Here is a 17,621-nt window from a genome sequence, read left to right as displayed (position 1 = left end):
AAACCCTTAGCTGGATTATTTTAATTATAAAATCGCTAAGTTTACATGGGGTACCTTTTTTTTTTTAACGATACAGCGCAGTACAGGCCCTTCGGCCCTCGATGTTGCACCGACATGGAAAAAAAACTAAAGGCCATCTAACCTACACTATGCCCTTATCAAACATATGCTTATCCAACAAATTTTTAAATGCCCTCAATGTTGGCGAGTTCACTACTGTTGCAGGTAGGGCATTCCACGGCCTCACCACTCTTTGCGTAAAAAACCCACCTCTGACCTCTGTCCTATATCTATTACCCCTCAATTTAAGGCTATGTCCCCTCGTGCTAGCCACCTCCATCCGCGGGAGAAGGCTCTCGCTGTCCACCCTATCTAACCCTCTGATCATTTTGTATGCCTCTATTAGAACATAGAACATAGAACAGTACAGCACAGAACAGGCCCTTCAGCCCTCAATGTTGTGCCGAGCCATGATCACCCTACTCAAACCACGTATCCACCCTATACCCGTAACCCAACAACCCCCCCTTAACCTTACTTTTTGTAGGACACTACGGGCAAATTAGCATGTCCAATCCACCTAACCCGCACATCTTTGGACTGTGGGAGGAAACCGGAGCACCCGGAGGAAACCCACGCACACAGGGGGAGGATGTGCAGACTCCACACAGACAGTGACCCAGCTGGGAATCGAACCTGGGACCCTGGAGCTGTGAAGCATTTATGCTAACCACCATGCTACCCTGCTGCCCGACTATTAAGTCACCTCTTAACCTTCTTCTCTCTAACGAAAACAACCTCAAGTCCATTAGCCTTTCCTCATAAGATTTTCCCTCCATACCAGGCAACATCCTGGTAAATCTCCTCTGCACCCGTTCCAAAGCTTCCACGTCCTTCCATAATGAGGCGACCAGAACTGTACGCAATACTCCAAATGCGGCCGTACTAGAGTTTTGTACAACTGCAACATGACCTCATGGCTCCGGAACTCAATCCCTCTACCAATAAAGGCCAACACACCATAGGCCTTCTTCACAACCCTATCAACCTGGGTGGCAACTTTCAGGGATCTATGTACATGGACACCGAGATCCCTCTGCTCATCCACACTACCAAGAATTTTACCATTAGCCAAATATTCCGCATTCCTGTTATTCTTTCCAAAGTGAATCACCTCACACTTCTCCACATTAAACTCCATTTGCCACCTCTCAGCCCAGCTCTGCAGCTTATCTATGTCCCTCTGTAACCTGCAACATCCTTCCGCACTGTCTACAGCTCCACCAACTTTAGCGTCGTCTGCAAATTTACTCACCCATCCTTCTGCGCCCTCCTCTAGGTCATTTATAAAAATGACAAACAGCAACGGCCCCAGAACAGATCCTTGTGGTACGCCACTCGTAACTGAACTCCATTCTGAACATTTCCCATCAACTACCACTCTCTGTCTTCTTTCAACTAGCCAATTTCTGATCCACATCTCTAAATCACCCTCAATCCCCAGCCTCCGTATTTTCTGCAATAGCCGACCGTGGGGAACCTTATCAAACGCTTTACTGAAATCCATATACACCACATCAACTGCTCTACCCTCGTCTACCTGTTCAGTCACCTTCTCAAAGAACTCGATAAGGTTTGTGAGGCATGACCTACCCTTCACAAAACCATGCTGACTATCCCTAATCATATTATTCCTATCTAGATGATTATAAATCGTATCTTTTATAATCCTCTCCAAGACCTTACCCACCACAGACGTTAGGCTCACCGGCCTATAGTTACCGGGGTTATCTCTACTCCCCTTCTTGAACAAAGGGACCACATTTGCTATCCTCCAGTCCTCTGGCACTATTTCTGTAGCCAATGATGACCTAAAAATCAAAGCCAAAGGCTCAGCAATCTCTTCCCTGGCTTCCCAGAGAATCCTAGGATAAATCCCATCCGGCCCCGGGGACTTATCTATTTTCACCTTGTCCAGAATTGCCAACACTTCTTCCCTACGCACCTCAATGCCATCTATTCTAATAGCCTGGGTCTCAGCATTCTCCTCCACAATATTATCTTTTTCTTGAGTGAATACTGACGAAAAGTATTCATTTAGTATCTCGCTTATCTCCTCAGCCTCCACACACAACTTCCCACCACTGTCCTTGACTGGCCCTACTCTTACCCTAGTCATTCTTTTACCTGCCAACTTTCTGTACTTGTTTTCTTTAATATTTTTTTATTCTCCTCCTTTTTCACATTTTCTCCCAAATTTACACCCAACAATAAACAATAATCAGTCACGAGTGTAATGTCAATCCCCATATCAATAACAACTATCCCATCCTCCCACCAACCCCCAAACATTTGCCCCCATGTTCACACAAACAAATGACAAAAAGGAATCAGGAATCACCCACAGTCACCATTAACACACACAGCCCCCCTTACCCCCAACCTCCCTAGTGTTTGATGTGATCCAGTTCTCGAAAGTGCATAATGAATAACGCCCATGAATTGTAGAACCCCTCCATCCTTCCCCTCAGTTCAAACTTAACCTTCGCAAGAGTCAAGAATTCCAACCGGCTCCCCCCGCCACGCCAGGGCACAGGGTGGAGAGGCTGCTCTCCATCCCATCAGGATCCGCCTTCGGGCGATCAACGAGGCGAAGGCTACAACATCTGCCTCCGCATCTGTTTCCAACCCCGGCTGGTCTGACACCCTGAATATGGCCATCCGGGGGCCCCCGAGTCCAGTTTCACGTGCACCACTTTAGAGATTACTCTACTGTTTTTATAAAATGAAAAAATTCTGGCCATTTGAACGGGGCATGCAGGCTGTCACTGATAATCCTATTGTTTTTACCAGCAGAGTATCACATTGAAGGTAGAATGTGCAGCCAGTGACTGAAATTACAAAACATCAGTGAAGATTCAGGCCCAAAGGATTTGACAACCTCTGTTTTAACTTCATTCTTTCATCGGATGTGGGTGTCTCTTGTTCGGCCAGCATTTGTTCCCTGTATCCCTTCAGAAGGTGGTGGTGAGCTGCCTTCTTGAACCGCTGCAGTCCCTGAAGTGTAGGTACACCCACTGTGCTGTTAGGAAGGTGGTTCCAGGATTTTGACCCAGGAACAGTGAAGGAACCAATATATGTATAGCCGACACTTTACCACCCTTTCAGACTATAAATGGTTACTTTGCCTTTTCCGAGAAGAATGACCGGCATCAGCCAGTCTGCAAAGATGGGCATTAGAGTTGACTGGTGGTGGTTTAACCCGAGGATCACCACACCTCAGGCAAGGGGCGGGTTGAGGAGGTGGGATCTTCATCAATTACCTGGGAAGACAGGGTACTTTTGTGGGGGTGCAGAGTGATAGTGCCACCCCGTGGCACCAACCACTTCTCTAAGAATTGCACATCACGCATCCTGGCCAAACCAGATGAAGATGTTGGCTCGGAGCTTCATTTGGTAGCCAGGGCTAGGCAAAGAAATAGAGAGTGTCATCAACTATTGTGAATGTTGCCAGATGCAGCAGACCCTTCCACCCTCAACTACACCTCGAGAGTGGCCAGGTGCCTGTGGACATCTAGGAAATGAAGTCCACAACTTCTTTGACAACAGTGAAAAAGTTAAGGCAAACCTTCGGCGCCCATGGTTTTCCGGAGGTGTTGGTTTTGCACAATGCGAGGAGTTCCAGAATTACATGCCACATATTAAGGATATGTATAGCACACCATTCCACACCTCTTTAAATGGATTGGTAGAGACGGATGTGCAAACTTTTAAAGCAGCCATGAAAAAGCAACCACCAGCAATGCTGCAGACCACGTTTTCTTGTTACCTACAGAACAACGCCCCCCCCCCCCCCCCTTCCCATAACCAACAGAGTAACACCAGCTGAGTTGCTGATGGGTAGGCGTATTCCGACCAGGTTGGGCCTAGTGTTTCTGGGGAGGGTGAAGGCGAAGCAGAGTGTGGAGGCAATGGAGACATCATGATTCTACAAAATAAAAGAAAATTACTGCAGATGCTGGAATCTGAAACCAAAGAGAAAATGCTGGAAAATCTCAGCAGGTCTGGCAGCATCTGTAAGGAGAGAAAAGAGCGAACGATTCGAATCCAGATGACTCTTTGTCAAAGCTAACAGACAGAGAGAGTGGGAAATATTTATACTGTGGAGCAAGAATGAAAGATGAGTCACAGCCACAGAAACCCAGGGAAACCGGGTGCTAATGGCCACAGGTACCAAGGGGAAAAAGCGCTAATGGCAGTCCCCAGAGAGGACTGTGAAAGGTCAAACAGCAGAGAAACTAACATCAGAGGGTAAACTGTGACAGATGTAGATGTGGGGGAGGGAAAGCAAAGGGGAGAAAGGATAAGGAAAGGTGGATAAGATGGGGGTGGGTGAATATATATAAAGAAAGACAGGAGAGAAAGAAATGGTAAAAAACAGTTAAAATTAAATGGGATGAAATCCAATGGGTTGAGGTGGGGTAGAGCTAATCATCTGAAGTTGCTGAATTCGATGTTCAGGCCGGAAGGCTGCAGTGTGCCTAACCGGAAGATGAGATGTTGTTCCTCCAGCTTGCGTTGAGCTTCACTGGAACATTGCAGCAGGCCAAGGACAGACATGTGGACATGGGAGCAGGATTAAAATGGCAACAACGGGAAGGTCAGGGTCCTGAATGCGCACAGGCTGAAGGTGCTCAGCAAAGAGATCACCCAGTCTGCGTTTGGTCTCTCCGGCATAGAGGAGACCACATTGGGAGCAGCGAATGCAGTAGACCAAATTGGACGAGGTGAAAGTGAAACGCTGCTTAACCTGGAATTAGTGTTTTGGGCCTGGGATGTTTAGCATGGAAGAGGTAAAGGGGGAGATGTTACACCTTCTGCGATTGCTTGGGAAGGTCCCATGGGTGATGGGAGAGGTACTGGGTATGGTAGAGGAGTGGACTAGATTGTCTCAAGAGTGAACGGTCTCTGTGGAATGCTGACAGAGGGAGTGAAGGGAAGATGTGTTTGGTGGTGGCATCACGCTGGAGTTGGCGAAAATGGCGGAGGATTATGCTTTGTATACGGAGGCTGGTGGGGTGAAATGTGAGAACGAAGGGGATTCTATCCTTGATTCTACAAAGCCCGATAGAACATTCAAAGTGGATGATCTAGGATACGCTAAAAACTTTGGGATGTTTTTAGGGCCCAACTTTGGGTCAAAGTTGGGCTCCAGGTCTTGTCGTGTCCAGGATGGGCCCAGTAACGTGTGAGGTCAATAAGACTGAAGAAGCATCCAGTTCATTTGAGAGGAAGGGAGACGGATGGGGCAGTCTTCTCCGAGTATGCCAGCCAGCAATGTTGTTGTGGTTGAAAGCAGTACGGAAACAAGTCAGCCTGAGGAAGGATCGGCTGGTGTTCCTGTGGGAACCGGAGAAGTGATCTGCATTGATGCACCTTTACAAGATGGATGTCCCATTTCTGGCAGTGAAACTAAATCAGCCCCTACTGTTGAGGCACCTCCTGTTGAGTTGTGTTGTTCCAAAAGGGAGAGGAAATTCCTTGACAGACTGGCTTATAAAATGGACTGTGCTAAATAATTCCTTATAGTGTTGTGATGTAAATAGTTTAAGTTTTGTTGGTATGTGTTTATAAGGGATTTAAAAGGGGAGGGGTGAGTCCCTTTAAGGGGTGGGGTCTGAGCGTCATGTGACCCATTCGGCCAATCGAGCGCGAATCCTGGGGCTGAGCGTGGGCTCTCCCAGGCAGTAATTGGAGTCAAAGTCATTGGCAGCATCATTATCGTTCTCTGTACATTTATCTTAATAAATAGTTCTATGGTTATTCTGCTTTTTGGTTGCCACTCCTTCCAAGATACTACAGAACACCACTAAAAGGGGGAAATATGAATACTGGCCTGAACTGTCTTTTCCTTCTGAATAATTTACAAAATGCAAGTTCCACACTGTACCAGACAGTGGAGCTGGGGAGCTGCACAAACTGCTCCCACTGCCTTCAACACAGACACAACTTTACAAAGGTGCCGTTTGAAATTGCGCAGGGAATCTCCACTGTCAAAGCAGCTTCTAGTTTTATGGAATCCCTGCAGTACAGAAGAAGGCCATTCGGCCCATCGAGTCTGTATCACCCACCGAAAGAGCACCCTACCTAGACCCACCCCCGACCTATCCCCGTAACCCCACCTAACCTTTAGACACTAAGGGGCTGTTCTGGAAAATACAGAATGTGTCATTTGAAACACAGAGGTCTGCCAATATCTGGTCTGGGAGAGTGCAGGGAAAGATCCCACAAGAGGTTGGTGGCAGCTGAAAAGAGAAGAAACTGTGGTCAGCTCTTCTGTCAAAAATGCAGTCAATTTCAGTCTGTCAGAATTGTTATTACAACCTGCAGCAGGAGAAAGGGAAAAAGAAAAAAAGAGTTTGCATACATTTCTTTGTGCTGTTGAAATATTGTAATGGACTGCCCCTTTAAGCCCCGCAGTCCTTTCCATATCGGAGGTCCCGATCTCTCCCGCCAAAAATCACTAAGCGCGGGCTTCCCTCGCTCCTCCCACTCCCCCCACGCGCAAGGCAGCAGAAGAGAGTAGCAGAACGCGAGGCAGCAACAGCTGGCGGCCGGGGCACGGCCCGGGGGAGCTCCGCTCCCCCCAAGGAGGTGGAAGGCTCAAAGATCAACGCCAGCAAGAATGAGGAGGATGAGAAGGAAGATGTTTGTTGGTGGACTCAGCTGGGAAACAAGTAAGAAAGATTTAAGGGACTGCTTTTCTGGAGGTGGAGAGATTGTAGACTGCTTAATTAAAATGGATCCTGAAAGAGTAGACAGGGTATTGAATGGGGAGCACAAACTTGATGGGAGAGTTATTGATCCCAAGAAAGCTCAGGCTATGAAGGGCAAGGTTGAAATAAAATTGGCACAACCTAAGGAAGTGTACCAGCAGCAGCAATGGGGAGGACAGAGGACAGAACACAGAAAACAGAGAAACAGCAACAGGAGAGAAGAGGAGGAGAACTACAAGAGAGAGAGTCTGAAGGTCCCTACAACAAACCAGCAGCATCCAGAATCACTAATCGTTTTTCCTTTCTGTAAAGAAAGTGTTTGCAACTTATTAAAAAAAAAGTATAATAATAATAAAATAATTTAACCTGAAAAAGTGGTTATTAGCTTACTTCACTTCCTTAGCAATGCAGGACCCAGGACATCGATGCTACTAAGGGGTAAGTAGGTAAAATTCTTCGGTGAAGGTATGGGTTATACCGGGGAATAACTTGGAAATATAGTTTGACCTGAATGGCACCCACTGAAGCCTGCATCGGAGTCAGGGAGTGAGAATCCCTGTTCACCATTTTAGAATATTGGCCCTTTTTTTGTATAGGAGGAATTCTAAGACAGAGTGGTGAATTTACAAAAACAGGGCAATTTAGCATGGCCAATTCACCTAACTTACACACCTTTGAAACCCGCTCAAACACGGGGAGAAAGTGCAAACATCACACAGACAGTCGCCCAAGGTCGGAATCGAACCCGGGTCGCTGTGAGACAACAGTGCTAACCATTGTGCCACCATATTGCCCCTTTGTTTTGAGTGGCACAGAACCCTCACCTTGTGTCTCCATGGTGCCAGTCTCATTAAAATAGTCCTCAGTGGAGGTCTCACCAGCAATGACTCATCTTTAACATCCCACCTTTCACAATGGCTGGATGTCTCAGAGTGTTCCACTGCCAATGAAGCACTTTTCAAAGTTTAGATACTGTTTTAATTCAGGAAAAACCAATGGCCAATTTCAGCAAAACAAGATCCATGAACAGAAAAGTGATAATGACCAGAATAAGTAAGTCATTGTCTAATATTGCCCCGTTGTTTCACTTTAACGTCGCTAAGTTAATGCGGTCTGAAATCTTGTTGAGTGTTGCAAGATGAATTTTAATGTCATTTTCCATGAGTCGGTTAGTGATATGGAGCGATTCCAACAGCTTGGGTTCAATTCCCATACTGGTTGAGGTTATTCATGAAGACCCCATTTCTCAACCTTGCTCCTTGCCTGAGGTGTGGTGACCCTCAGATTAAATCACCATCAGTCAGCTCTCAAAGGGGAGAGCGGTTTATGGTCCTCTGGGACTGTGGCGACATTTGCATTTATTTCCCATGTGACCAAATTGGCGTCATTTTGGAGTGGCCTCTTTCTGCCCTTTGACTTCCAGTTTGTGGTCGGTCTCTGCATTTCCACATCAGATCCTTGCTTTGGATTGGATCTGGTCCAGAGAGAGAAGCAGTGAGAGGGCAAGTCAGGGAGTGTGTGTGTGGGGGGGGGGGGGGGGGGGGGGTGTGTACCGAGAGGATGGGTCAGGAGGGATATTTCTCTCCTGAACCGTTATTGATTGCAGAAAGGTTTCGGTTCAACTGCTGTCGTCAGAGAGAAGATGGAACCATATTGTAGTTTAGAGCATCTCAGAAGATTAACTAGATATCGTGAATTTAGTACAACACTTGATGACACTGTTCGAGACAGGTTGGTCTGTGGACTCTGCAGTGAAGCTTTCCAGAGGAAACTGCTTACTGGAAATGATTGAACTCAAAACGCTGCTGTGGGAATTGCCACATCTATGGAGCTACACAGATAGGGGCTGGAGTGAAGCTCTGCAAGGAACAAAGCTGCAAAGGGTGCAACCATGTCACCGATGTACACAGATTCGGCACCCAGCGAGGGAATGCTGGAGTAAATCAAATGCATGTAAGAACGGTGGTAAGAAAGGCCATGGCATGTTGGGTTGAGAAAACCTTTCCTACCAAGAAGGTGTAAGAAGAACGACACAAGTAAACAATCTACTCGTGTTGACAAATTCGTGGATGAAGCTCAAGGTCAATCAAAAGACAGTGAAACCAAGCTACTGCAAGAACTAAAGCTAGGTGTTTTGCCAATGCAGGCCGATCAACAACATTTTTGGACATATCCAAAACTTGAAGGTCATGAAATTAAAATGGAAGTGGATATGGGCACTGCAGTATTGCTAATACCCAAGACAATTTATCATAATGCCGAATCATCTGCCTGCAAATGTGATCCTAAGGGCATACACAGAAGAGGTTGCACCATTAAAAGGATGCATTATGGTATAAGCAAATGGACAGATGGTGAAGTTGCTTCTTCACGTTGTCGGTGGAAATCTTCCTGCTCTATTTGGCAAAGCATGGTTGGCTAAGAATAAGCTTAACCTGGAAAGTCAATCAATTAGAGGATTCGAAGATCAACTTGCAACAACTTCTGATGAAGTACAAGAAGATGTTTGAACATTCACTAGGCTCTATGACTGGAGTTGAGCTACACCTAAAAATCAAGCCAGACAACACACCAAAATGTATCAAAGCCAGAAACACCATCCAGCCAAAAGTTGAGGAAGAACTAGAAAGGTTAGTAAGGAAAGGAGTCATTGAATATGTAGCGACAAGTGATCGGGCGACACCAATCATTCCTGTATTAAAACGGGATGTTTCAGTGAGAATTTATGGAGAATTTAAAGCTACTATGAACCCAGTTCTGTGTATAGATCATTATCCTCTACCACTGATTAAAGATGTGTTCACTGGACTTTCTGGAGGTCAGAAATTCAGCAAAATTCATCTTTCACAGGGAGATCTGTAGCTAAATGCGGCTGCCAAATCGCAGACAGTACTCACCATCGTAATAGACAAGAGACTCTTTCATTACAGAAGACGTCCTTTTGGAATAATGTCTGCGACTGCTGTTTTTCAAAGATCCATGGATAAAATTCTAAGTGGGTTGAATGGAGTGCAATGTTATTTCGATGACATACTCATCACTGGTTCAAGTAATCAGAACACTTGGGAGAATTTGGAAGCTACCCTGAAGCGGTTAACAGAGCCATAACCTGAGAGTTAAGAAGATAAAGTGTGACTTTTTCAAATCATCCATAAGTTACCTTTGACATACCAATGATAAAGACAGTTTACACAAAGAACTAAAGAAAATGTCAGCAATCTTAGAAGCATCAAACTCCCCACATGTGACACAATTAAAGCCGATTTTAGAATTGATCAATTATTGTGTTAAATTTGTGTTGGATTTAGCAACACGATTGAAGCTTTTACACACATTCCTATGTATCAAACAGGCATCGCACTGGTCAGTAGAATGTCAAAATGTATAAAATTAAGTGAAAGAAGCTTGACTGAAGTCAGAGCTGTTGGTTCATTATAACCCACAAATGAAGTTGTAATTAGCTTTCAATGCTTCACCCTGTGGGGTTTGGGTTGTCACCTCGCACATTATGCCTTCAGGAGAGGGATGACTAATAGCATTTGCTTCATGCACTCTTACGAGCACAGAAATGAATTACGCTCAGCTAGAAAAAGCATCTTTGAGCACCATTTTTGGTATACGGTTCCACCATTACCTTTATGGGTGTAATTTTACCCTTTTGGCAGATCATCCACCCTTGACTACAATCTTTGGGCCTTATAAAGGTATATCTTCATTGGCAGCAAGTAGATTGCAAAAATGGTCCTTGATATTGTTGTTACACACTTATGATATCCAATATCGCAAGTTCGAGCAGCATGCAAATTCTGATGCTTTAATCATGATTTCCATTACAAGTCAAGACATTCAAAATAAAAATCCAGACGTCAAGCCCTACATTATACAAAAATTTGAGTTGACAGTTCAGAATGGAGTTCTATTTTGGGGAATCCATGTGATTGTTCCTCCGTACTTACAGAGTGAAGTCATTGGCCAACTGCATGAGGGACATCCTGGGGTGGTAAGGATGTAGGAATTGGCACGTGGTTATTTTTGGTGGCCAGGATTAGATGCTCAAGTTGAAGAGAAAGTGGGTCATTATCAATCCTGCGCAAAACTAAGGACCACTCCACCATTGCAACCATTACGTTCGTGGGAATGGCCGACATAGACAGGGCAGAGAATACACATCGATTATTCTGGTCCACTGGAGGGAGACATGTTCTTTGTGATTGTGGCCGCGCACTCGGAATGGCCAGAAGTCACGATAATAAAGTCAACGACGACTGAGCGACCATCAAGAAACTAGACAAAATATTTGCAAGATTTAGAACACCAGAGCAGATCGTCAGTGATAATGGTACGTAACTTACCTTGGAGTTTGAGGACTACTTGAAAGGGAATGGTATACTCCATATCATCCAGCAACAAATGGATTGGCTGAATGATTAGTGCAATCATTAAACATTCTATCAAAGCATCAAAGGACTAGGGGAGTAATCAAATTTCTAATCTCTTATCGGAACACTAGATGTGCTATCACACAAAGTTCACCGGCAATGCTGTTGTTTAAGAGGAAATTCCGAACAATTTGATTTGTTAATTCCCTGATACTTCAGATTGTCAAGCGTCAACAAGAAGCACAAATTGTTAGAAGGAAGAAAATCTCTAAAACGTGAGTATTCAGCCAGTGCTAACTAGGAGTTACTCCACCAACGAGAAATCGGTCCCAGCTATGATCTTAGCAAAGACAGATCCAATATCATACACCGTACAGATGGATTATGAAAGAGTTTTGCGACATCATGCTGATCAATTACTTACTGCATGAAGTGAATTTGCAGAAACCTCTCAAGATGATCTTTGGAAGATCTAGAAAGCTACACTTTTGAACGGAGACCAGAAACAGTGACAAGTTCAGATGCCGTTAGTGCCAGATACTGAAATAACTATACAAGAAGTACCACCTACAGAAAGGAATGAGGGCATCTCTGAGGTTGCAAGTAGCCAAGTTCAAGAATACTGAATTCTATCAAAAAGGAATAGACAACCACCACAGAGACTGTCTCAATGAATTATATATATGTTTGGAAATAACATATTGGGGATCTGTTGTATAAATGTTAATCATTGCACTAATGAAGTAAAGAGGCAGGGTGTTATCGATCTGGGAATACACTCTTGTTGGGTTATGTGTCATGACGGCAGCAGAGTGTCTGCATGGACTTTGGGCAGTTGATTGATTGTATGAGTGACATCCTTAATAAACCACTCATCGTGTTTTACAAGAATCCAGAGTTCGGGCACCTCCATACCTTGCTCTTTAAACTTGCTGTATTTTAGAAATTACTTCATTTATCAATATAAGAAGTTGGCACTCTTTGAACTTGCGCTATTTTAAGTTATTTCATTTATCAATGTAGGAAGTTAGCAATGTAAAGTATTCCAACTTAAAGGCTGAATTTTTTTCTGATGAGGAAAGTCCTACAGAACCTAACTATAGTTTTAACATTCACTTAAAGTCATGATTTTCAGACGCACAACCACAACAGTACATTAGGCCTTACTGTAGGCTGTGTTGGAGATGTTGCTTGAGTGATAGACATCGATCAGGACACTCTGCTATTCTTCGGAATAGAGCCGTGGGATATCTGTCCGCCTGTGAAGGCAGACAGCTCCTCGGTTTAGCATCTCGAGCAGCACTCCCTCATCTCTCAATCAACATCAGTCAAACTGATTTATGGGAGCTTGCTGTGCATAAATTTGCCACCATGCTTGAACATTGCTAAAATGACGACACTTTGAAAGTGCTTCATTGACTGTCAAGTGCCGTGAGGTTGGAAAAGGCGCTACAGAAATGCAAGCCCTATCCTGCTCCTTTCTTGTCCAGCAGTGAGTGACTGACTCCTGAGGTCTTCCCTGTGCAGGAATACAAGAAGTGGCAACATGCTGGAGAGAAGGGCGGTGGATTCTTTGGGAGGCCTATCCACTATAGAGAGTCTTTGACAGACCTATACCCACTATAGGGAGCCTTTGACAGACCTGCAGACACTATAGGGAGCCTTTGACAGACCTATACCCACTATAAGGAGCCTTTGACAGACCTGCAGACACTATAGGGAGCCTTTGACAGACCTATACCCACTATAAGGAGCCTTTGACAGACCTGCAGACACTATAGGGAGCCTTTGACAGACCTATACCCACTATAAGGAGCCTTTGACAGACCTGCAGACACTATAGGGAGCCTTTGACAGACCTATATCCACTATAGGGAGCCTTTGACAGACCTGCAGACACTATAGGGAGCCTTTACATTAGAACATAGAACATACAGTGCAGAATGAGGCCATTCGGCCCATCGAGTCTGCATCGACCCACTTTAGCCCCCACTTCCACCCTATCCCCGTAACCCAATAACCCCTCCTTTTAAAAATTTTTTAAAAATAAATTTAGATTATCCAATTATTTTTCCAATTAAGGGGGCAATTTAGCGTGGCCAATCCACCTACTCTGCACATTTTTGTATTGTGGGGGCGAAACCCACACAGACACAGGGAGAATGTGAAAACTCCACACGGACAGTGAGCCAGAGCCAGGATCGAACCTGGGACCTCGGCGCCGTGAGGTAGCTGTGCTAACCACTAGGCCACCGTGCTGCCCTCCAATAACCTCTCCTAACCTTTTTGGTCACTAAGGGCAATTTATCCTGGCCAATCCGCCTAACCTGCACGTCTTTGGACTGTGGGAGGAAACCGGAGCACCCGGAGGAAACCCACGCAGACACGTGGAGAACGTGCAGCCTCCGCACAGACAGCGACCCAGTGGAGAATCAAACCTGGGACCTGATGTGTTGGGTAAGCTGGGTCTATGTGGACTGCGTTTGATGCAGTGTAGAGAGACACAGACTTCCAACACTTGATGAGATGCAACACGATTTTATTTAACATCTAACTATAATACATGCTTAACTGTGGGTTGACACTATGCTGAGTTGACTGGAGACCTGAGGCTAACCTGACCAGACTAACTGACTACCACATGCTGTTTGTTCTAGTTGCTGCTCACGAGCTCTGACTGTCTCAGAGGCTGGATCCCGAGAGAGCGGGAAAACTGGTGGCCTCTGGCTTTATAATGGTCGTGTCCTGTCTGGTGATTGGCTGCAGTGTTCTGTGTGCTCACTGGTCACCCTGTGTGTCAATCACTGCCTGTCTGCACTCCATCATATACATGGATGTATATTATGACATCTCCCCCCCATTTTCTTTCTAAAAAAAAATGTGTTGAGGTAATAAATAATGAGGTGCATGTGCGTGAAGATGTGTACAGGTACTTGACTATATACAGAACATGCTAGCTTATACACATGGGAAGGTGTCTAGTACAGATAGAGGGCAGATAACACATGAGAAAAAACGATATGTACAGATGTCAAAACAATGAGATAACAAGGTAATGCAACAGTCTATAAATTTAGTCTCTGTGGCGGGCGACAAATTCTGATTGACCGCCTCAAGGGTGGGTTAGGGGCCGCCTGCACCTGGATGGGCGGGACTGCCGCCAATGCGGTGGTCGCAGAGGTCGGTAGAATATCTGGTAGATCAGTGGCCTTGTGGCAGGGCACATCCGGAGGAAGCAGTGTGCGAGGCGGGACGTCACGGTCGGGTGGCGGGCGTGGAAGTCTGCGCAGTGCCCGCCTGTTGCGCCAGAGAAAAGAGCCATCATGCATGCAGACGAGGAACGATCTTGGGGCCACTTGCTTGACCACCACAGCTGTGGCGGACCAGCCACCGTCAGGCAGCTGAACACGAACTTGGTCAGCAGGGACCAGCTCGGGGAGACGTGTGGCATGGCCGTCGTACGCCGATTTGTATTAGGCCCGAGACTGCTGCATCCTCTGTATGACCGGGAAGTTGTCACGGTCCGGAATGTGGATGGCCGGAACCGTCGTTCCGACGATGTGGACCCTTTTTTCGGCCTTCCATTCGACTGGGGGTAGTGGGGGCTGGATGTGACGTGCCGAAAGTTGTACAGCCGGGTAGAATCTGACTACTCCTGGCTGAAAAGGCAAGGGGCCATTGTCACTCATCGCCGTGAGTGGGATCCCATGTCTGGCAAAAGTTTCCTTGCATGCCTTGATCACCGCCGCCGACGTGAGGTCAGACAGTCTGACCACTTCAGGGTAATTGGAAAAGTAGTCCACTAGGAGGACATAGTCACGCCCCTTGGCATGGGACAGGTCAACACCGACTTTTGGACATGGGGAGGTCACCATCTCATGTTGCTGTAGAGTTTCTTTAGGTTGGGCCGGCTGGAATCTTTGACACGTCGGGCAATTGAGGACCGTGTTGGCGATGTCTTGGCTGATGTACGGCCAGTATACTGCCTCTTGAGCTCGACGGCGACATTTCTCGACCCCCAGGTGACCCACGTAGATTTGGCTGAGAACCAAATCTCGCATGCTCTGTGGGATAACAATTCTGTCAAGCTTCATGAGGATGATGTCTTTGACCATCAGATCGTCCTTGACATTGTAAAACTGGGGACACTGCTCCTTCTGCCAGCCATTCCGGGTGCTGCATCACCCACTGGAGCAGAGGATCTCTGGCCGTTTCCTCATGATTTTGAACGACCCTCTCATCAGAGGCCGGGAAGTTGGAGGCACAGAATTGCACCTGCGCGTCTATTTGACAGACAATGTCAGTCTGCTCACACAGTGTGGTGATAGACCTGGAAAGTGCATCGACAACAATGAGCTCTTTGCCCGGGGTGTAAACCAGGTCAAAATCATAGCGGCGTAGCTTGAGAAGGATGCGTTGTAACCGTGGCGTCATGTCATTGAGGTCGTTTTGGATGATGTGAACCAATGGCCTGTGGTCCATCTCGACCGTGAATTTGGGGAGGCCATATACATAATCGTGGAACTTGTCGATCCCTGTAAGGAGGCCCAGGCATTCCTTCTCAATCTGAGTGTACCGTTGCTCAGTGGGCTTCATGGCTCTAGAGGCATACGCAACTGGGGCCCAGGAGGCGGAGTCAATCCGTTGGAGGAGCACCGCCCCAATGCCGTCCTGGCTCGCATCAGTGGATATTTTTGTTTCCTTGGCGGGGTCAAAAAACGCCAGCACCGGGGCCTTGGTGAGTTTCGCCCTCAGCTCACGCCACTCTTTCTCATGAGCGGGTAGCCACTGGAAATCCGTCGTTTTTCTAACGAGATGGCGAAGGGCTGTGGTGTGGGACGCCATGTTGGGAATGAACTTCCCAAGGAAGTTGACCATCCCTAGAAAGCGGAGTACCGCCTTATTGTCCTCCGGGGTCTTCATGGCGTTGATCGCCGAAACCTTGTCAGCATCCGGCTGCACGCCTTGCTGCGAGATGTGGTCGCCAAGGAATTTGATTTCTGATTGACCGAATGAGCATTTGGCTCTATTGAGTCGGAGGCCATGCTTGTAGATCCTGTGGAACACCCGCTTGAGGCGATCGATGTGCTCTTGAGGAGTTGTGGACCAGATTATGACATCGTCAACGTACACTCGCACCCCCTCGATGCCCTCCATCATTTGTTCCATTATGCGGTGGAACACCTCTGAGGCAGAGATGATGCCAAAGGGCATCCGATTGTAACAGTGGCGACCAAACGGGGTATTGAATGTGCACAGCTTGCGACTGGACGCGTCCAGCTGTATTTGGAGGCTGTAGCACATTCCAGACCACAATAACACACTGCATCAAATAATTTGCTCCCATCTCTCTCTTCTACTTTCTTTTGCTAAATATCTTAAAGTAAATACTGCATTAAAGATTAAACAGATTCATGAGCAAGTGTGCTCTACTTGTAATAAGTGAAGCAATAGTACTGGAGAAATTACTGGGACAAAGAGACAACAAATCCCCTGGATCTGGTGAATCCCATACCAGGGATCGACAGAGATGTTGATGTGCTTTATAGTTTGCCTTATATGAAATGAAAATCACTTATTGTCACAAGTAGGCTTCAAATGAAGTTACTGTGAAAAGCCCCTAGTCGCCACATGAAAATGAAAATGAAATGAAATGAAAAAATGAAATGAAAATCGCTTATTGTCACTAGTAGGCTTCAATGAAGTTACTGTGAAAAGCCCCTAGTCGCCACATTCCGGCGCCTGTCCGGGGAGGCTGGTACGGGAATCGAACCGTGCTACTGGCCTGCTTGGTCTGCTTTAAAAGCCAGCGATTTAGCTTTGTGAGCTAAACCAGCCCCACATTCCGGCGCCTGTTCGGGGAGTTGCCTTATAGTTTATAGAGAACAGAATTGCAGGGGCTATACAGAGGGAGCAGGGCTAGTGGGCAAATTCTTTCAAATATCCTGCACAGGTATTATGGGTTGAATGGTTTATTCTATGATGTTTCTCTCTCCGATTCGTGGCCTTAATCATCTGCGTATCTGAGATCAAATACATGGGAAATTCCTCCATCCGGGTGACTTTAACTTTCACATGAAGTGTTTTCTGTTTACAGTCTGTGGGTGCATTTGATACACTAACTTGCGCACCGTGCTTCCATCTCTTATTCTGGGAAAATACATTCTTGGTTAGGGAGCAGGACTATAAAGATGAATTAGACCCCCCACCCCCACCCCACTCCACATGGTGTTTTCAGAGTGCACGAAGGATTAAGTAGTGAGTTGGGATTGCAAAGTGGGAGCGCAGGGTGTGCTCTGGGCTGTCCAGACCTGTTGACTGTTTCGCAAGAGAGGGCTGAAGTGATTCGAAGCCTTTCAGCATCCCTGCATTTTCCAGTGTGATTAACAACACAGCAAAATAGGCACAGCAAATGTCCCCTCACTATAACCACACAGAGGTTATAACGAACAGGGTAGATCTAACA

General features: G+C 46.2%; 1 protein-coding gene across 2 annotated transcripts in view; it reads right to left on the bottom strand.

The window, feature by feature from the left end:
- LOC119967704 (putative thiamine transporter SLC35F3) overlaps positions 1-17,621 on the bottom strand; it is a 177,785-nt gene that overhangs the window by 102,228 nt on the left and 57,936 nt on the right. Inside the window, exon 2 of one of the 2 annotated variants that reach the window (XM_038800572.1) lies at positions 9,674-9,767. The exons of the other annotated variant lie outside the window; for it this stretch is intronic. Coding sequence (XP_038656500.1) covers positions 9,674-9,767 — 94 coding nt within the window. The remainder of the gene's footprint in view (positions 1-9,673; positions 9,768-17,621) is intronic. 2 annotated transcript variants of the gene reach the window in all.

This window comes from Scyliorhinus canicula, chromosome 6, assembly GCF_902713615.1.
Source record: "Scyliorhinus canicula chromosome 6, sScyCan1.1, whole genome shotgun sequence".
NCBI classification, from domain to species: domain Eukaryota; kingdom Metazoa; phylum Chordata; class Chondrichthyes; order Carcharhiniformes; family Scyliorhinidae; genus Scyliorhinus; species Scyliorhinus canicula.
This window is presented reverse-complemented; position numbering and strand designations above follow the sequence as displayed.